The sequence below is a fragment of the Mesoplodon mirus genome, assembly GCF_964341445.2.
Source record: "Mesoplodon mirus genome assembly, chromosome: 15".
Lineage (NCBI taxonomy): Eukaryota > Metazoa > Chordata > Mammalia > Artiodactyla > Ziphiidae > Mesoplodon > Mesoplodon mirus.
In genome coordinates, this window is record NC_138991.1 from 13,886,424 (window position 1) to 13,908,369 (window position 21,946).

At 45.4% G+C, this 21,946-nt stretch overlaps 1 protein-coding gene across 4 annotated transcripts in view; it reads right to left on the reverse strand.

The window, feature by feature from the left end:
• The window catches only part of EYA2 (EYA transcriptional coactivator and phosphatase 2), a 260,087-nt gene that overhangs the window by 23,659 nt on the left and 214,482 nt on the right, over window positions 1-21,946 (reverse strand). For all 4 annotated transcript variants that reach the window (XM_082645804.1, XM_082645806.1, XM_082645805.1 and 1 more), the window contains one exon: window positions 13,566-13,655. In XM_082645804.1, the coding sequence (XP_082501930.1) occupies window positions 13,566-13,655 (90 nt within the window). The remainder of the gene's footprint in view (window positions 1-13,565; window positions 13,656-21,946) is intronic.

The following is a 21,946-nucleotide window of genomic DNA, read 5'->3' on the forward strand; positions in this document are numbered from 1 at the left end:
AAAATGTCTCCTGTGGGCCCGGAACAGCATCAGAGGATGCTTGGGTCAAGAGAGGGGAGGTTTTGGGACTAACCTGACTCTTGTCCTCAAGGTACTTCTTATGTCCCCGGAAAAGAGAGGCTCCTCTGCTGCTCCTACCATGGTCTAAGCCATCATTACGTGCCACCTACCCCAGAGGGTGGCAAACTATGACCTGGGGGCTAAATCTGGCCTGCCCGCTGTTTGTGTAAATAAAGTTTTATTGGAACACAGCCATGCTCATTGATTTACATACTGTCTAGGGCTGATTTTGTCCTACAACGGGAGAACTGAGTAGTTGAGACAGAGACACAGAGCTTAAAATATGTACTCTCTGGCTCCTTACAGAAAAAGTTAACTGAGCCCTGACTCAGACTATTACAGTCACCTCCTCACTCTCCCTGCTTTTACCCTGTCCACCCCCCATCTTGCCAGCCTAGTCTCCGTCCAGCAGCCAGAGGGATCCTGCTAAACCCTAAGTCACATCCTGTCCCTCCCCTGCCCAAAACCCCATAACGGCTCCCACCTCCCTCCAAGTGAAAACACAGTCCTCACCGTGACTTGGGCCCCACTTGTCTGCACACCCTCCCACTCATCACTCTCTCCCCACTGTCTCCCACCCCTCTCTCACTGCACCGCACACACAGCAGCCCCTGCTAGTCCTTCAACAACCCTCATGCTCTTGCCCCAGGGCCTTTGCATTTACTGTTCCTTCTGTTTTGAATGCTTTTCCCTTCTCTTTCCATCTATGAAAAGCCTGCGAAGGTTTGTCGATGTCACTGCCTTTGCAAAAACTGCCCCAACTCTATGCCATGTCAGGACAAATGTTTCTGTGCTTCCACACTTCGTGGGGCCTGTAGGGTTAATCTAGGCCTGATATAATGGCCGATTTCTTCTTTCACCTGCTAAACTGGGAAACCCTAAAGGTAGTGCCTTTTTTTTTTTTTTTTTTTTTTATTAACTGTTTTTTTTGCAAGGTCAGAGAGTACAGCAGTTAAGAGCACAGACTCTGGGATCTGGGTCAAATTCTGACTCTGCTTACTAACAGAATGGACTTGGACAAGGTACTAATCTTCGTGACTCTCAACTTCCTTGTCTGTAATTGAGCTATAGAATGGTCCTGCCCACATAGGGTTTTGTAAGGATTGAACGAATCAATACAGGTAAAGCATTTTGAAAAGCCCCTCGCCCACAGAAAATGCCACATACACGTTTGCCTTAATTATCATTAGTATTACTAGTTTGAATTCCATAGGCCCAAACTGAATTGAGTTCACCACCGACAGAGGTTCATGGATGGTCAGCTCTGCTGATGAAGCAATTTAGAAGCAAAGCAGGACACTGCAGTCTTCAGTCCAAATTCCAAAGACACGTCAGGATGCTACACATGAATGCATCTCAGGAAGCGGGGCAGAAGGGAACTAGGGTAGAGACATTCAGTTTCACACGTCCTTGATGTTGTAGTTGGGCTTCAAATGCCCATCCCTGGGCTCCAGTGCCAGCCCCGCTGTTCCCTAGGTGTGTGATCTTGGGAAAGTTACTAGATACCTGTGAGTCTCCAGTGTTTTTTTTTGTAATAAACTTTTTTTTTTTTTTTTTTTTTGGCTGCATCAGGTCTTCATTGCTGCACGCGGGCTTTCACTAGTTGCAGCGAGCGGGGGCTACTCTTCATTGTGGTGCACGGGCTTCTCTTGTTGCGGAGCACGGGCTCTAGGCGCGTGGGCTTCAGTAGTTGTGGCGCGCGGGCTCAGTAGTTGTGGTTCGCGGGCTCTAGAGCGCAGGCTCAGTAGTTGTGGCGCACGGGCTTAGTTGCTCCGTGGCATGTGGGATCTTCCCGGACCAGAGATCAAACCCGTTTTCCCTGCATTGGCAGGTGGATTCTTAACCACTGCACCACCTGTAATAAACTTTTAATTTTAGAATAGTTTTAGATTTACAGAAAAATTGTGAATACAGTAGAGTGTTCCCATATATCTTTTATTGTTAACATCTTATATTCAAATAGTATATTTGTCACAACTAATAAATATCACTATATTATTATGAACTGATGTCAATTCTTTATTCAGTCTTTCTACTGCCGTCCTTTTTCTCTTTCAGGATCCCATCTGGGGTACCACATTACATTTTGTCACCTTGTCTCCTTAGGTTCTTCTGGGTTGTGATAGTTCCTCAGACTTTCCTTGGTTTTAGTGACAGTTTAAAGGAGTACTCGTCAGGTATTTTGCAGAATGTCTCAACTGGGATTTGTCTGATGTTTTTCTCATGGTTAGACTGGAGTTACGGGTTTTGGTGAGGAAGATCACAGAGGTAAAAGTGCCACTCTCATCACATCACAAGGGTACTTACTGTCAACATGACATCACTGTTGATGTTGACCTTGATCACCTGGCTCAGGTAGTGTTCCTCAGGCTTCTCTACTGTAAAGTTACTCTCCCCCCACCTTTCCATAGTATACTCTTTGGAAGGAAGAAACTATGCAAAGCTCACAGTAAAGGGTAGAGTAGCTACATAAATTATTTTGAATTTTTCTGTATGGGAGATTTGTCTGTTCTCCTCCACTTATTTATTCAATCATTCATCTGTGTCAGTATGGACTCATGGGTACTTATTTTATATTTGGGGTTGAATACTATGTTATTTGTTTTAGTACTCAAAGTGTTCCAGCTCTGGCCACTGGGAACCCTTCCAGTCAGCACTTGTGTCCCTTTGACATACCCCATCATCACGGGGTTTTTTGAGCACTTCTTTAGTTTTTGGTACTATAAGATGCTCCATGTTTATCATGTAACTTCTCTGTCCCAGCCCTAGAATCAGTCACTTCTCCAAGGAGCCCTGGTTCCATTCACTGGAAAATGGTGTTTTGAAGTCATGATCTGGATGCTGGATGTGCGAGTTGCTGCAGGAGTGTCATTGCTTCTGGGCCCTCTTGGGCAACAGACCAAGGTCTCCAGGACTTAAAAAAATATATTTATTTATTTATTTGGTTGTGCCAGGTCTTAGTTGCAGCAGGCAGACTCCTTGGTTGTGGCAGGCTCCTTAGTTGTGGCTCGCAGGCTCCTTAGTTGTGGCCTGCCAGCTCCTTAGTTGTGGCATGCATGTGGGATCTAGTTCCCTTGCCAGGGATCGAACCCAGGCCCCCTGCATTGGGAGCGCGGAGTCTTAACCACCGTGCCACCAGGGAAGTCCTGGATTTTTAAAAAATTATGAAATATGGGTAATGCATCCACTTGCAGGTGTGCAATGAGGCATGTGGCTGGCCTAAAAATGATACCGATTATAGTCCAGACCACTCCTTTCACCAGTGTGGAAACTGAAGCTCGGACAGGGCCAAGTGGAACTTACATAAAGGGTCACAGGGCCTGGGTGAAGGTATCTGTGGGATTGCAGGAGCGTTCCCATCTTTCATCAGTGATGACAGTGATTTATCCTTTTGTCATGTGCTCAAAGTCCAGATTTAGTTTCAAGGTAACATTAGTCTCCTGAAATGCATGAGGGCATCCCACCTTTTCTTTGCTCTGCAGTTTGTGCAGGATGGGATTTATTTATCCTTTCCTTGAATGTTTGGTGGAACCCTTGTTTAAAATGAGCTGGACCTGGTGCCTTTGTTAGAGCTGTACACCTTTAACTACGATTTCAATTTCTCATGGTCACTGGTTTATTTATTTAAAACATTTCCCCTTGGGTTAATTTTGATAATTTACATCTTTCTGAAAAGGGTCAACTTCATCCAGGTTTTCAAGTTCATTGGAACAATACTGCTCATGGTATTCTCATAATAAAAAAAAAAAAAAAGAATCTCCCCTGAACCTATAATAATGTCCACCCTTTCATTCTGGATATTGGTTACTGATCTCTTCTTCTCCCTCTTTTTCTTCTTGTTCATGCTTGCCAAAGGCTTTCTACCTTAATGATCTTTTCAATTACCAGTTCTTATTAATTTTCCTGGTTTTCTAATAAATGTAATTTAAGGCTGTCTGGATCAGCCTTTGCCTGCACCCCACAGGTTTTGATCCTTACTATTCTCATCCTTGCTTGTTTCTGAACAGTAAGCCTGGTGACAAATACCCATCAAAATCCCTTCTGATTATGCTGGTGACAGCCGGGGTTTTCCCAACCTGCTCTGCTGTGGTCTGATCCCATTACTTTTTGTCCTTGGCTGCCTGGAGACAGGAATGCAGAAAGGAAATTGTTGACAAATTTGCTTTAGAAAAATGACTCTCATCCAAGCCCAGATGGACTCCCTGCCCACTCCTTCTCCTTCAAGGCAGGTATATTTTATTTTATTTTATTTTATTTTTGCGGTACGTGGGCCTCTCACTGTTGCAGCCTCTCCCGTTGCAGAGCACAGGCTCCAGATGCGCAGGCTCAGCAGCCATGGCTCACGGGCCCAGCCGCTCCATGGCATGTGGGATCTTCCCGGACCGGGGCACGAACCCGTGTCCCCTGCATCGGCAGGCGGACCCTCAACCACTGTGCCACCAGGGAAGCCCCCGAGGCAGGTATATTTTAAAAGTGAGAGTGCTTAATGCTGCCTCTAGACTAGCCAGAGAGGGGCCTGCTCCCTGGGAGGGAAACCTGGGCTGTCTTTCTCGTGTTGTTTAAATGTTTAACTTATCTGAAGAGCACTAAACAGGCTGTGGACTGTGTTGCATTAATGGTCAGTTGGGCAGGACGTCTTGGAGAGCAGCTCAGCGCTGACACGGTGAAGTATTATTCTCCCTGACAGCTGCTGCAGAACTGTAAATCAGACGCTCAGCAATCAGGCCCAGGTGTCAGGCAGGCGGCCACGGCCTGCCCAGATTCCAGCCACTTCTGAGTCCCTCCAGCATGATCCGTCCCAAAGCTCTGGCAGCATCTTGAAATGCTCCCCCTCCAGCCCACCCTCCAGCCTGGCCATGCCTGATTCGGGCCAGGGATACCTTCTGTCAAAACCTTTAGGTTGATTTTGTTTCTTATGAAGGACTCTTTTCTTCCACCCACTCTGTGGACCCGTATTCCTTCTCCAATTCACTGTTCATCTCAAAACTGTATCTTTGGGACTTCCCTGGTGGCGCAGCAGTTGAGAATCCGCCTGCCAATGCAGGGGACACGGGTTCCATCCCTGGTCTGGGTAGATCCCACATGCTGCGGAGCAACGAAGCCGGTGTGCCACAGCTACTGAGCCTGCGCTCTAGGGCCCGCAAGCCACAACTACTGCACCTGCGTGCCTAGAGCCCATGTTCCACAACAAGAGAAGCCACTGCAATGAGAAGCCCGCACACTGCAACAAAGAGTAGCCCCACCTCGGGGCAACTAGAGAAAGCCCGCACACAGCAACTAAGACCCAACGCAGCAATAAATAAAGTAAGTAAGTAAATAAATAAATAAATAAATAATTGTATCTTCTGTGAAAGATAAATGTCCCAGCCTAGAAGTCAGCTTGGCCTGGGATCAGATCTCCACTCTACTCTTACTAGCTCTGTGACCCTTGAAAAATGACCTCCCTGGGCTTCATTCTTCATATGTAAAATAGAGATTAAAAAAAAAAATCTCCCTTTCCATGGTACTTGTGAGATTTCAGTGAGAAAATGCACGTGTGATGCTTGGCACAGGGTAAGAGCTCAATACGTGTCAGCCCTGGGCAAGTTAACCTCTCCGTGCCTCAGTTTTCCCATCTCTGAAATGGGGATACGTAACAGTATCTACCTTCTGTGACCGTTGGAAAGGTTAAATGAAGGCATGCAGGTGAGCCCTTCGGGCACTGCCTGGCGCACAGTGAGCTCTCAGGACATGTCAGCTGTTGCTGTGATTGGGTTTATTATTCTCACCTGTGCCCCCCCTCGGCTCCAACCTCAGTCCACATCCTTATTTCTAGAAATGCATTCAGATCCTTTGTTTATTGCTTTGTTCCCCTTGCAGGGGGGAGGAGGGTGCCGTAGTAGTGTAGTGTGGTTTAGGTTGCTGTTATTTGTGTGACTTTTTTTTTTGCATATACGATGTGAGGAAGACATGATAATTCACGGAGGAGTTTTTCATCTCTGTCTTCTTCGTTTACACTGGGAATTTCTCGTCCTCTTGCTGTCAGACCTTGCTCATCTTCCTCTAGGCTTCCTGGCTGCACCAATCCTCCCTGCTCTCCTTCTCCCTTTGAACCCACTGTCTACAGCACTGTAGAGTCTAGATTTCCTGTTGGGAATCTTCTTTCTCAGCCAGATGGCAACCGTTCTCCTGGGGGAGGCGGCACAGCACAGTGGATAAGTGCAAGGGCCCTGGAGCCAGGCTGCCTGGGTCTGAATACTGCCACTGCCAACTGTGTGACTTTGGGCTGTTCGCTTAACTTCTCTGTGCCTCAGTTTCTTCATTTGTAAAATGGGTGTTATGGACTGAGTGTTTGTGTCCTCCCCAAATTCATATGTGGAAGCACAAACACTCAGGTGGTTGTATTTGGAGAGGCGGCCTCTAAGGAAGTAATTAAGGTTATGTGAGGTCATAACGGTGGTGCCCTGATCTGATAGGATTAGTGTCCTAATAAAAAGAGACACCAGAGCTGGCTAGCACATGCTTTTTCTCTCCCTTCCTCTCTCCCTCTCCTTGTACACACACTGAGGAAAGGCCATGTGGAGACCCAGTGAGAAGGTGGCCTCTACAAGCCAGGAACAGAGCTCTCACCAGAAACCACATTTGCCAGCCCCTTAATCTGGGACTTCTAGCCTCTAGAATGGTAAGAAAATTAATTTCTGTTGTGTTAAGCCATACAGTCTGTGATGTTTTGTTATGGGAGCCTGAGCAGACTGAGACAATAGGGATAATAATAGTGAAGATTAAACAAGTTAATACATGTAAACTGCACAAAACAGTGCCTGGTACCTAGTAAGTACTCAGTAAATATCAGCTGTGATTACTGTTACTATTATTATCATCATCATCATCCTAACTGAAAATGTAGGTCATGTCTTACAGATTTAGGGTTCCAGAGCTTCACTGTCTCATAGAACTTTCTACAATAAGTACAATGAATGTCCAATATGATAGCCACCAGCCACATGTGGCTAATTACATTAAAATTATTTAAAATTAAATACAATTAAAAATTCAATGCCTCGGTCACACTAGCCATATTTCAAGTGCTCAATAACCACATGTGGCCAGTGGTTACTGTACTGGACAGTGCAGAATAGAACACAGACATCCCTAGGGCTCTAGAGCATTGGCTTTCAAGTGGTTTTGACTGTGACCTTCCGTAAGAGACACATTTTCTATCACACAGAGATTTAAATGACTGAAACATAATTGGTAACACTGAGACAATTTCTCAAACAATATTCACCACTACTATTTGAGATGCACCCTATCATACCCCTTTCAATCAACTTTCCTTTTTAAACGTTTAAAACCGTAGCTTCTAATTATTAGGGAAACATAAACTACAATGAGGGATCACCTCACACTGGTCAGAGTGGCCATCATTAAAGGGTCTACAATAACAAATGCTGGAGAGGGTGCGGAGAAAAGGGAACCCTCGTACGCTGTTGGTGGGAATGTAAATTGGTGCAGCCACGATGGAGAACAGTATGGAGGTTCCTTAAAAAACTAAAAATTGAGTTGCCATATGATCCAGCAATCCCACTCCTGAGCATGTATCGGAGAAAACTCAATTTGAAAAGACACATGCACCCCAATGTTCACTGCAGTGCTATTTACAACAGCCAAGACATGGAAGCAACCTAAGTGTCCATCAACAGATGAACGGATAAAGAAGATGTGGCACATATATACAATGGAATACTACTCAGCCATAAAAAGAATGAAATAATGCCATTTGCAGCAATATGGGTGGACCTAGAGATTATCACACTAAGTGAAGTAAGTCAGACACAGAAAGACAAATACCATATGATATCACTTATATGTGGAATCCAAAATATGACACAAATGAACTTATTGACAAAAGAGAAACAGACTCACAGTCATACTGATAGAAGACAAACATGTAGTCACCAAAGCGGAAATGGGGGGATAAATTAGGAGTTTGGGATTAACAGATACACACCACTATATATAAATTAAACAACAAGGATTTATGTATAGCACAGGGAACTATATTCAATATCCTGTAATAAACCATAATGGAAAAGAATATGAAAAAATATATATGTATAACTGAATCACTTTGCTGTACATCAGAAACTAACACAACATTGTGAATCAACTATACTTCAATAAAACAAACAAAAAATAAAACCTTAGTTTCATCCTAAGCAATATCACCTATGAAATCACTGGCATAATATGCTAGTCATTTTCCCCCTAAAACACTAATAAGAGAAAAACTGTAAGTTTAACAACAAAAAAATTTTGTTTTCACGTAAAAGCAAGTTACATGAAGCCTGGATTGTGCCGTACGCTAGGTGATCCATAAATATGGTGCAGCTGATTGACTACTCTCAAGGGCTTGGTGCAGCGTTTCTCAACGGGGTGCCCCGGCATTTTGCGTGGAATGATTCCTCGTCGTACAAGGCTGTACAAAGTACTGGGTTATGTGGCCCCCCTGGCCCCGACTGCTAGGAGCCGACCGTTCTTCCCCTTCGTGTGATAACCCACACTTCCCTCCCATTTCCAAACTCACCCTCCCCCACTTGACGATAACGAGGTTGCAGACATGGAGAGCCTGATCTCTGAGAACGAGGGAAGACGGGAAGGCGAGGACGGGGCTGTCCCTCGCCTGAATGTGCCCTGCTTTCCCCCACTCACCTCTTCACGCAGGGGCCACGAGGATGGATGGCATCGCCTCCCCCGCTGCACACTGAGCCCCGAAATCAAACCCAAGAGGACTGCTCCCGGGCACCTCCACTCAGCCGGCTCCGGCCTGACTTTGGCAGTGGCACATGCGCAGTTGAGTGAGCCCGAGGATGCTTTCATGAGCTCCCAAGCGGCAGCTGTGTGAATTTCAATTAAACCTCCACCCTTGCTCCACAACCTAGCTGACCTTTCAGGTGAGGGTCCTCTGCCCTGGATTTTACTGCAAAAGAAGCAGCTCTCGCACAAAGGCAAGTTGGCCGGGTAATTGTCAATATTTATGCCCAAACTCCAGCAACTTGCTGTCATTTAGGGCCAGGTTGCTCACCACTGTCATAATCTTTGCCCTATCTCTGCATTACATGTATTGTTACTGAATTATGGTAAAATCGGGGATTGGGCAACCTAGTTACCTTTTCTAGCTCATCATACAGTAAACATATAATGATTTAAATTAAACAATTTGCCCCTGTACCATGTAAACCCCCCTTGCACAGTCCCAGTGGCACATGCAGCCCTCTGGTGGGGAGGCCCATCCCTTGGGAATGTACCGTGTGCCAGGCTCTCTGCTGACTGCTTCCGTGTATCTCCCATCATCCTGACGACCCTGGAAGTTAGGGGCTTTTCTTCTACCCATTTAACAGATGAGAAAACCGAGGTTCAAGGAGGTGGAGTGACTTGCACAGGTCACACAGCCAGGAGATGGTGGAGCCAGGACTCAAAGGCAGACTGAACTGATTAGCAGACACTTGCTGTAAACTCTGGACACACATCCCTAAAGTCCTGAGATACAGCTGAACTTGGCACCTACTTTGTCTCTGACCAGTCCTCCTCATGGAATCCCTGCCTCATGAGCACTTTCACCTTTCAGTCCAGGAACGATCTAATGCAAAACACCTGCTTCCACCATTGCCCCCCTTTGGTCTGTTCTCCACCCGGCCGCCAGAGGGAGCCTCTGAACGGTGAGTCAGGTCCTGTTGCTCCCCTGTTCTAAATCCTCCAATAGCTTCTGGTCACTGTTAGAATGTTACCCAGAGCCTTATGATGGCCCAGAGGCCCCACATGATCTGTCTCCCCTCCCCCAAACTGCCCTCCACAGTCCTTCCTGCTCTTTTGCTCTAGCTCACTGGGCTCTCCTTCCTGTTCCTGGAACGTGCCAACTCTGACCACGCCCCAGGGCCTCTGCTGTTCTCTCTCTCTGGCACACTCTCTGCCTAGATGCCCACGTGGTCCTCTCCCTTACCTCCTTCAGGTCTCTGCTCCAGTGTCACAGAAGCCTCACCTGCTTTTACCAAGGCAAACAGTCCCTGGGACCATCTCCTCCAGCTCTGCTGGCCTCTCTTTGGAGCACTTTATCTGACAGTTTATATTCAATTGTTTATGGTCTGCTTCCCCAACTGGAAGGTCAATGCTTCCAGGGTGGGGGAATCTTGCTGTGTTTTTTTTTTTTTTTTCATTTTTTGTTTTTTTGCCACTGAATCCACAGCACTTAGAGCAGGGCCTGGTGAATGCTAAACTCTCCATAAATCGCTGCTGCTTGTGGGAGCTGATCTTATTTAGAGATGGCCCTGCAGACTCAGAGCAGAAGGGGATCTGACTTCGTTCCCTAAACCCCATCATCTGACCATCCACGCAGGAGCCAGGCTCCAGCCCCGAAGGGCCTCCCTGGGGAGCTCCACCGGGCTGCTCTTCAGATTTTGACGGGGGCTCCCCACACCAGCAAGCAATATGTTTTCACTTGTGTCTTAACTTCTGCATCGTATAACATGGTTTCAATTCTGCTGAGGTGCCCTCAGGGCTTCTGGCACTGGGGACATTTTGGAAAAAAAATGTAGAGAATAAAAACAAACTGGCTTCCCTGAGTAGCTCCAGCTGGTAATTAAGATCCTTTTCCAAGAGGTGCGACTTTGACTTTGGGGTCAGCGAAGAACAGCAGAGGGGGCAAGGTTCTGAAGACATGGGCTTGGACACACACCAGTCTAAAAAATACCTGGCTCTGAGCCTCAGGTTCAACAAGACGGACAAAGTGCTGACTATGTATCTACCACTGTCACTGCGTGAGGGCTTCAAACTTGCGTATCTGCCTGTCGATTTGGTATTTCACTGGGGTGTCCCAGACACCTCCGACCTCATGTGCCCACAACAGAAGGATGGATTCTCCCGTCTACCCCATCACAGAAAACAGCCCCATCACCCAGGTCAGGCCAAGCCCAGGAGCCCCTCTTGGCTCCTCTCTCCTCTCATCCCCCACATCCAACCCGTCAGCAAGGCCTCTCAGCTTTCCTGCCATTCTCCCGGAGCCCACGTCGTCTTCCCATCTTGATCCAACCCATTTTTCACCTTTTGCTTGGAAGTATCTCTTTGCTGGTCCCCCTGTCTCTACCTTTCCCATCCTACTGCCTGATCTGCATGCAGCAACCAGAGTGGTCATTTTAAAACATTAATCAGGTCATGTGGCTCTTCCCGTTTCATGCTCCCTCGCCCCATGGTTGTCCAACTCTGATGTCTGTGGCTCGTGTCTGGCTCACGCCTCCCTCTCCAGACTCATCCCTCCCAGTCGCCCCCCTGCTTTCACTCACTCACTGCCCTCACCTGTCCTTCTTGCCGATCCTTGATGATATCACACTAGTTCTCACCTCAGGGCCTTTGCACCTGCTGATCCCACCTCCCTTGGTCTCCAGCTGGCTGGCTCCTGTCATCATTCAGGCCTTGGCTCAAGCGCCACATCCTCGAGATGCCTTCCCTGATGCCCTCGAGAATGCTGTCCTCCTACCCTACTCCCTCACCCCCAACACTCACGATCACATCTGATTGTTTTATTTTCTTCACGTCCTTTTCACTACCACAAGCAAGCTTGTTTATGGATTTGTTTGGTTGTTTACTGCCTGGTCCCTGGGGATTTAGGGTGAATCAGACAGACGTCGTCCCTCCTTGCACAAAAGTGACATTCTAAGCAGGAGACAGGGAAAAACTACATCTACCCTGGACTTTTCAGCTACAAGGGCCAATTATTTCCATTTTTTGCTAAAGCAAGTTGGGTTTTGCTATGTGCAATCAGCTGAGTCTTTACTACATTAGGCTCCATAATACTTGCTGAATTCAATTGCCATGTTTTTTTTTTTTTAATTTAAAAATTTAAGTTCTCTCTCTCTCTTTTTTTCCCCCCAAGACATAAGAGAACTTTGTAAAGGGAGCTTGCACATTGCTTTTGGCTAAAGAGATAGTTTTGGGCCTTGATGCTACTGGCATTCTCCACTACTCCAAAGCTTTCTTTCTCAGCAAGTTTTTTTTTTTTTTTAAATATTTAGTTATTTATTTAGGCTGTGCTGGGCCTTAGTTGCGGCATGCAGACTCTTGGTTGCTGCATGCATGCAGGATCTAGTTCCCTGACTAGGGATTGAACCCCAGCCCCCTGCGTTGGGAGCATGGAGTCTTACCCACTGGACCACCAGGGAAGTCCTCTTCCTCAGCAAGTTTCTATCTCAATCCTCTCTTTGAAAAAGATGTTGGGCAGAGAGCATCAATCTCATTTCATAGATCGGAGGACTGAGGCCCAAACGGCTTGCCAAGATTGGACGGAACACGAGATCGATCATTTCAGCAAGGATTTCCCTTTCTGGAACTCTAGGACTGCAGACTGGGAAGGAAACTCTGTATCCTTTCCTGACGATAAATGAGTAATGCTCTCAGTCGGCCAGGACAGATTTGCAATTTATAGCCTTCATATTACTACTTCACAGTTGAGTACCCAGGGATTTTCCAGATTCTAAGAGAAAAATATTCCTACTAGGATAAATAGAATTGTTCTTTTACATGCAGTTTTATTTTAGGTTGCCTTTATTTTTCAATCTGTTAAACCAAAAACGAGAATATAATTTACAGAGCTAGAAGATTCCCACATTAATCCTCTTATCAACCAAAAGAACTTTCCTCACCTTGGAGAAAGCTGCTTGCTCTTTCATTAGGGGTAAGTAGTGCACTGCATTTCCCTCCTTGCTTTGTCTACCAGGAAGCTCAGAGAGACTCAACTTAACTGCTGTAGTTAGCCTGAGCCAGGCGTTTTCTGGTACAATGCCTCACCCTTATTCATTACATGGCTTTCAATTCCTCTGCCTTTGCTTTAGTAGCTCTATTTTAAATATGTTTTCTATTTGAAATTCTTCCCCAATCTTTCTGACACAGGCTGGGTATAAACAAACGAATTAAATTTATTTCTGAAGCTGCCCTCCCCCTTTTTCCTATCTCCCTTGCTACTTGCTTAGGGGCACAGGAGCAGATACTTTAAATCCGCACGGTCCCACTGTTCACTCTCTCTCTCTCTCTTTGTAAAACATGTTTTCAGGAGAATGTAAATTGTTTTTAAAAGCTTCCATCCTGGCCCACTGCTAATTATTCCTGACCCAGGAGGATCTGTACTAATTTGCCTTAATAAACTTTATTAAATAGCAAATTTCAGGAGGAAGAAACTACACAGCCTTGATTGGATTAGTAAAACTGCCAGTGGACATCACCACTAGAGCAGAGAGAAAAGCCCATTAACCGTAGGGAGGGAAGGTGGGGAGAGAATCCGGTCAAGTGTGTTTCCAATAAGCCATGGCTGGCCACAGTTTTGTGCCTTCTTGGGGGTTGTGAGCAAAAGTTTCAAGCCTCCAAACGAAAAAGGGAAAAAAAAAGGAAAAAGAAAAGGCAGTGTCTCTGCCCCCAAACCAGATGCAGGTGATTAAATACAGCAACTACGGAATGAAATGAGCAATCAAGCAATTCCAAACCTCCAGGTCATTGAAGAACAGATGTGTATCTGCGAGGTTGAAGATCATTTCTTCCATCATGAGGCCGATGCGCACGGACGCCGTGGTGTCCTGTTAGGAAGAAGCAGAGAAAAGCGCAAGTAAGTGGAGTCGCTGTCGTCTCAGCCTCCTCTCCTCCCGGCCCACCCCTGAATGGCGGATCCGGTCTGTCCTCAACCGCACGGCTAGCACACGGCCTAAGATGTGTCCCCGGGTGGGGTCAGGGTGATAATGTTGCACAGCTTCTGAGATTGCACTTCTACTTTGTCATCGTTTCTATTTACCCTCGTCAGTGTTTAAATCTCCCCCCACAAATATGCCCCTGGAATGGCAACTGTGTTCAGTGTTGCAAGAACCAGAAATGGCTGTAGGAAAGGAGAGCCTCTTGGAGAATGTGTGTTTCCAGGGAGGCCTGAGAGATTTCAGGGAACGCAGTATAAACTATGTATAAACTACCGGGAGCGCTGGGATGTTGGTTCTCCCCTATAGCTCTATGGTTATAGCCCTCCTCCTCCAGCTATTTAAAAAACCACTTTTATCTAACAAGAGAGGATTAACTACGAAAACAAACATATAAACAAAACCCACTGTAGGGGACTTCCCTGGTGGTGCAGTAGTTGAGAATCCGCCTGCCAATGTAGGGGACCCAGGTTCGATCCCTGGTCCAGGAAGATTCCACATGTCGCAGAGCAACTAAGCCCGTGTGCCACAACTACTGAGCCTGCGGGCCACAACTACTGAGCCCACGCACCACAACTACTGAAGCCCACGTGCCTAGACTCCAGGCTCCGCAACAAGAGAAGCCACCATCGTAATGAGAAGCCCACACACTGCATCGAAGAGTAGCCCCCGCTCTCTGCAACTAGAGAAAGCCCGCATGCAGCAATGAAGACCCAATGCAGCCAAACCAGACCAAACAAAGAAACCCACTGTAGTACATCCATACCCGGGAAAACAAGGCAGCCATTAAAAAAATGGAGTAATGCTCGAACTCCTGACATGAAAGAATCATCCAGAAAAATAGTATTAAGGAACAAAGGCAAGTTGTATCACAGTACAGCGTGTAAAACACAGTGCACAATAAAAGGGTCCATTCTCTCTCCCTCTGTCTCTGTCTCTCCTTCTCTTTTCTATATACATAGCATGTAGACTGCATTACTCTTTACCCATATTTGGGGTCCCATCCTGAAAAGCTTCTTCCCGTAGGAAGATGATATACACCAGGGGCTGGCAAACTATGGCCTGAGGGCCAGATCGGCCTGCTGTCTGTTTTTGAATGGCTCACGAGCTGAGTGATTTTTACATTTTTGGACAGTGTATTGTCTACAGTTGCTTTTGTGCTTTGAAGGCAGAGGTAAGTAGTTGTGACAGGTCCTTACAGATCCTAAAATACTATCTGGCCCCCTGCAGAAGAAGGCTGCTGCCCCCTGATATAGATGCTCCCTGTTGACCTCAGATGTGACCATATGACTTGCTTTGGCCAATGAAATGTGAGCAGAAGTTATGTTTTGCTTCTGCTTGAAAGCTTTAAGAGCTAGTGCATGGTTCACCATGCTCTCTTCCCACTTCACAAAGCTAAACGTCCCAGATAAAAGCTACTCGGTTAGCTTGGGTTCCAGAGTAAAGAGCTGCAACAGACCACAATGGACACGTACTATAAATAGGAAGTAGATGAGACTGTAAAGCAATTACACTCCAGTTAAAAAAAAAAAGAAATAGATGAGATTTGGGGGATGTGTTTTACTGCAGCGTAACCTCACCTATCCCAACTGATACACGTGGAAAATACGGAGCATATGGCACACAATGGTTCTCAACCCGGGCTGCACACTGTGATGATCTGAGGAGCATTTACAAATCCTGATGCTCAGGCCATATCCCTGATCAAGAAAATCAGAATGGCTGAGGGTGGGATCCAGGCACCAGAAAAGTTTAAAGCTCCCCACTTTATTTCAATGTGCAGTCAAGGTTAAGAGCCCCTGGTCTCGTAAGATAGCTAGCTAGTGGGAAGCAGCCGCATAGCACAGGGAGATCAGCTCGGTGCTTTGTGACCACCTAGAGCGGTGGGATAGGGAGGGTGGGAGGGAGGGAGACGCAAGAGGGAAGAGATATGGGAACATATGTATGCGTATAACTGATTCACTTTGTTATAAAGCAGAAACTAACACACCATTGTAGAGCAATTATACTCCAATAAAGATGTTAAAAAAAAAAAAAGAACCACTGATCTAAAAGGAGAGACAACACTTAGTAATATTCCTGGTTAAGTGCTTTCTCTGTGCCACTCTCTAAGTATTAACTCATTTAATCCCACAACACTCTTTGAGGTGAGCACTAGTATTTTCCTATTTCACAGATGAGAGCACTGAGGCTCACCAAGTAACTTGCTCAAGGCCACACAGCTAGCGAGTGCTGGGATTTGAAGCCAGGTAATCTGGCTCCAGAGCAGCACTGCTTCAGAGGAGGCATTGGAGGGGCCAGGATTGGGAGAGGAATAAAGGGGGCCTTGACCTGTCACTCCATACACTTCTTTTCCCCGTTGAATTTTTTTACTAGGAGGCTGCATTACTTCTATTATAAAAATAAATAATGAATGACATAAACCCTTCTTGACCCTTAAAAAAAAAAAAAGGAAAAAACCCGTAGCTGGTGATCTCAGCTTCACACACACAACTGTGAAGAATCAAGCCCAGGAACACAGCCATTAGGTGAAACATCTCATTAGGGCCCCAACAGCCAAAGCTTAGCACTCCGGATCCTGGCTGGAAGTCGCAGGGTAGAGCGCTCCATGAATAACGAAGAGAAAGTGGGGAGAACAAACTTTTCAGGGCCAAGCAGGGAATCGTTGTGTGACCTGGCAAAAGGGTTTGGGGGTGTTTCCACACATTACTCATACCCAAACCGTTTCACCTCTGCAGGATTGCACATTCTTTCTTGGCGAGGCTGTTTGTATACCTAACCACCTGTGCCCAGCCCTCCGTGTACTAGACAGGAAGCAAGAGGAAGGGGCCATCCAGACTTATCCTCTGAAAGGATTTATTCAGAAAAATGTCAAGTCCCATGCCAGCACACAAAACAGGAAATGTAATTACTGTAGACAAAATGGCTTACCTATGACAAGTATTTGCATAGTTAGAAGAAGCCAAATCCTCTCTATCAATAAAGCTGAAATTATGACTTACTGATATTGGGAGGATGTGAAGAGAAAGTCTGCATTTGTGTGATAAAGGCAAGGGTGAGAAAAGAGAGCTAAAGTCTTATCTTCCAGTTTGGGAAGCCAGAGACCATGCCTAAAACAGAAAAACAAAAAAATCAAGATGTGGTCACAGAAGCAGGTTACTTAGAAATTTGGAGGTGAAGACCCAAAGAATCAGCAAGAGTTGAAAGTTGTTGCCTCTGCACAGAAAGAGAGGGTGGGGTTGGGTGGAAAGTCGCTGGGGACTGCTGTTTTTCGTAATACTTTCCTTTGGAGAACTCTATGGGTTTTAAACTCTATGCTTAGATTTCTTGGATTAAAAGAAAACTAAATTAAAAATAAAAGGAAACATACTCAAGTAATGTTACCCTACAGTAAATATTAAACTGGAAAAAGACCCATACATGTGAACAAGGGACATGTAAAAAGATGTTCATTACAGAACTGTCTGTAAATAGCAAAAGTTCGGAAACAATTTAGCTGTCCAGCCAAAGGAAATTAGAGAAATAAAATGTAGAATATTCATACAATGGAAAACTAAACTCAATGGAAAGAAATGAACCAGACCTCCATGTATTACCAAGGATGCATCAAAAAAAAAAAATTTGAGTGAAAGCAAGTTTTCTGGAAGTTATATACTGCATGTTATTACCATTTATTAGAAACATATACAATGTTACTACATATTTTCCATGGGCACTTATATATTTGTAAATATCTGCAAGGATATACCCAGAGTCAGAACAGCAATTACTTGCGGAAAGCAGAGAGGAGGAGACAGAGGAATTAGAGGTGATGATCAAAGTGAACTTGAGTATTATCCGGTATATTCTAAATGTTTTTTTAAAGAGAAGGGATTCAAACATTTCTTGTATAATTAAAAATTGAAACAAAAACTTAAAGACACCCAAAAGTTTCTGAGGAGAACCTTTAGAATACCCAACTATTCCCGAAGCATTCTCTTATTTCAGCTTTTCCTCAAATCTGCTTGCATGCTGCCTATTAGATTGTTTTGAACTATGTAGGGGGGACCTCTTTTCAAGACACGATAGAAACTAGTTGTGCTGGGGTGGAAAAGTCTGGAATAGCCCATGAAAAGCACAACTGTCCCAGGGGTTAAGTAACACAAAGTGTTACTCTGGGCCAGACCACTCTATCCAAGGAGAAAATGTTTTTTTCAGGGTTGTAAAGACTGAGAAATGAAGGAAAAAAACCGTGGAGGCTCAGCATTAATTAATGTGAAAGACAGCTGGAGTGAGGACAGGATGACAGCCATGGGTTTCATCTCATGTTGCCCGCTGAATGCGCCCCTAATATGCTCTATAAACACACCACCCTGGTCTGTTGGCTTAAGTTACCCTGTGCAGCTTGGAGCGGGAGGACGCCCTATCTGACCCAGCACATCTCCCAGTCAAAGAAAGCCTAAAATATGGGAGCCTTCATGCCATGTTCTTCAGCTAATACAAGGCTACAGGCTAACATTGCAGGGAGGACTAAATGAGGTAGCACGCGTGTAAACCCCTAACCCAGGGCCCGGTATGCAGCAGGCACTCCCCAAGCGTTGGTTATTGTCAAAATCCCCCAGTCCACTTCCTCACCCCCTTAAGCAAAGAACCTGCTTCTGTAAACCCAGCAGGAACACCCCAAATCAGATGGTCCTTTATTAAAGATGCGCTTTATGAAAGTACCATCTCACATGAAAACCATTTTCTTAATCATTACATACCCTTTGGATTAAAAAAAATCAGTGGTTAATTTCCTAAACAAGCAACAGCAGAAACAGATTGTGCTTAAAAAAACAATCCATTTAAACCAGAATGGAGAACTGAGAAACGGGGAGTTTTTCCAAAACAGGCTTCAATTTGTAACTTGTCTGTTGAAAGGACTGTGCTGGGAGCTGGTGGGGTTCGGGTGGATGGAATGTCATCTTTGTCTGACTCAAGAGTTTGTGGGTGGCTCTCTCCCCGTGAAGGTACAAATCAGAATAAGGCGCTACAGATTTTTTCAATGTGCTCTAATGTTCTACAGATTTGTCAGGGTTCAGTTTTGATGATGGCGAGGTGGGCTACGCACGCATTCATTTAGGAGGCTGATGAGGATGCTCTGAGCGTTGGACCCCCCCACCCCCTCCCCGAGACAGATGATGTAGACCTGGATGCAGCTCTGTAACCTAATTATCACGCATTCTTGGTGAGGTTCTCTTAATTAGAGGAGGATGGTGAGGACATTCACCATATGGGCCGCTCTGAGATCTGCCTTGTAGATCAATAAGTTATTTTGTGACGTATGGCTGTATTTCCTGGATGGAGGGGAGAGGGTAAGTCTTTCCTAAAACGAAATTAATCTGATGTCAAACAACCTGAATGAAGAAAACGGGATGTGGATTCCTGGAGGTTTCAAATCTGAGTCAACTTTTGCATTAATTTAGATGATGGCAATTGTTTTCTGTCAAGTGCCTCCATCACCCCCAAATACATAAACTCTCTAATTTAAGCAGTATTCTTAAGAGGTCTACTTCCCAATCCCTGTGGATTAGGAAGCAACCATTTTCATTTCAAGAGGAGTCCACGTTTTTAACCGAAAAGTTGTTTCTAATGAATCACAACTCTATTTGTCCAATAAAGAATTTCCTTTGCTGAATTTTCCAAGTTTTCTATATTAAGCACATAACGCTTTTGTAGCAGATGGTTTAATTCATCATTTAATTCTACCATGTTTAATTCAGAGGTGAGATCCACACACTATTTATTCAGCATCACAACCCTCTGAACAGAAGAAAGGCTCACCCCAAATTCATCTTGAAATCAACTTACATGACTGGTCTTTTTTTTTTTTCACAGCTGGTTGGATAATAATAACAACAGCCAATCTTTACTGAGTGCTTTGCAGTAGGTTAACAGTGTGGGCTCTGAGCCAGACCGCTTATGTTCAAGTCTAATTCCACCTCTTACCAACTAGATGACCTTGTACAAGTTACTTAATGTCCATGTGCCCCAGTTTCTCATCTGTAAAATGGGGTTACTTAACTCATAGGGTTGTTACAAAGATTAAATGAGCTTTTCAAAGTCTAGGTTATAAACCTGTTAGTGAACATTTACTTTAAATGTCCAGCATTAAAAAAGAAAACAAGAATAGAAAAAAATACAAGAGAATCCAGGGGTCAGTAAACTGCCTGTTTTTGTAAATAAAGTTTTATTGGAACACAGCCATGCCTATTTGTTCACTTAATGTTTATGGCTGCTTTTGTGCTACAGTGGCAGAGTTGATAGTTGCTACAGAGCCTAGCCTAAAGCCTAAAATATTTATCATACTTTCAAAGAAAAAGTTTGCCAATCTCTAGAATAGATGACAAAATATCAGAGTACATCATATGCAGTAATGATGAACTTCTATTTTTGTTGGAATGTGTGTGTGTGTGTGTGTGTAAGGGTGGGGGATGCTGGAATTCAGGTCTGATCTGATTCCAGATTCCATTATCCCCTGGTTATGCCATGATGCTTCTTTGCTCTGAGGAAGTGCCTGACTTTGTGGCTCAGCCACGTGACTGGAAAGAAGCATTGTTGCTTCTTCCAGGGGCATGTGTTGCCCCCTGGAATGTCTAGATGCAGTAGCTTCTATAGTACCTGGTGGTCTCCACTTGAGCTGGTTTCCTTTGGGGATCCCTGCTGTGAAGATCTGGAGGCTGTCTGTGCAGGAGAGGGTTAACTCAGCAGGCCTGGGTTGCTCAAACTCTGCATATTCCTAAGAAAGGTCTGACTTCAAGGCTGGTCCTTGGCTGGCTCCTGGTGGATGAGCTCTGAGCCCTTGGGTCAAGCAGTACCAGTTGATCAGATAGTTTATGCTAACAATGTGATTTATAGTGACTGCCTGCTTTTGTTCTGAGGGGCTGGAGTCTGCCATGCAGATGCTGCATGCCTGTATCACTGACCCAATAAGAACCTGGAAACCAAGGCTCAGGTGAGCTTCCCTGGTTGGCAACGGTTGGCAACACTTGGCACGAACTATCACACCTCAGTGCTGGGAGAATTAACTGGACTGTCTGTGCTCCATTGGGAGAGGACACCTGGAAGGTTGGACCAGGTTTTTCCTGGACTTCATTCCATGTGCCTTTCCCTTCGCTGATTTTAATCTGTATCCTTTTACCGTAAAAAACTGTAATCATGAGTATAATAGCTCTTCTGAGTCCTGTGAGTCCTTCTAGCAACTCATCAAGCCTGACGGTGGTTTTGGGGGCCTCCAACACAGTGTCTTTATTAGACACTTTGAAAAAACACCAACTGGTTAACAAAAGAGGCAGCATGATACTGTGGAGATATCTAATCTCTCCGGGAATGAACCTTCATATCTGTAAATTAGCAGTTCATAAGTTGTAGTAAAAATAATACCCATTATTGGCCTTCCAGGGTGATCTCATAACCTAGGTCTGGTCAGAATCATAGTGACTGGTTCAGGGATGGTCATGTGGCCAATGGGAGCCAAGTAGAGCTGGCCCTAGGATGTCAGCTGTAACTATTGGGAAAGAGGCACCTTCTTACCCCTGAGGTGGCTGAGCTGGGAGAACCTAAACTTGAGGATGCTGGCAGCCATCTCTGTCACCAAACTGGCAGAGCCTTACTGACAACGCACACAGATTCATATGAAATTACTGGGGGATCAGATCCCGCTGTTCCCAAAGTCTACTTCTGGATATTTTGGTTATACATTTTCCTTTTTGGCTTAAACTAATGTGCATTGAGTTTCTGGCTTAAAATCAAAAGATTCTTGACTCTGCTCACAACTTTCCGGTGTCTGTACAAAAACAGGTACTTCCAACTGGCAACGGCCATGGGCAAGTTCAAGTGCTTCTACACATCTTAGCAATGATTGAGCCTTGCCAGGGAGCACTTCGGAAGACTGTCTTCTCTCTCTTTTTTTTTTGGCGGTACGCGGACCTCTCACTGTTGTGGCCTCTCCGGTTGCGGAGCACAGGCTCCGGACGCCCAGGCTCAGCGGCCATGGCTCATGGGCCCAGCCGCTCCGCGGCATGCGGGATCTTCCCGGATCGGGGCACGAACCCGTGTCCCCTGCATCGGTAGGCGGACCCTCAACCACTGCGCCACCAGGGAAGCCCGACTGTCTTCTCTTTTGATGGCTCCTCTTACTCCCCGAACCCCAAGGTGATGTAAAT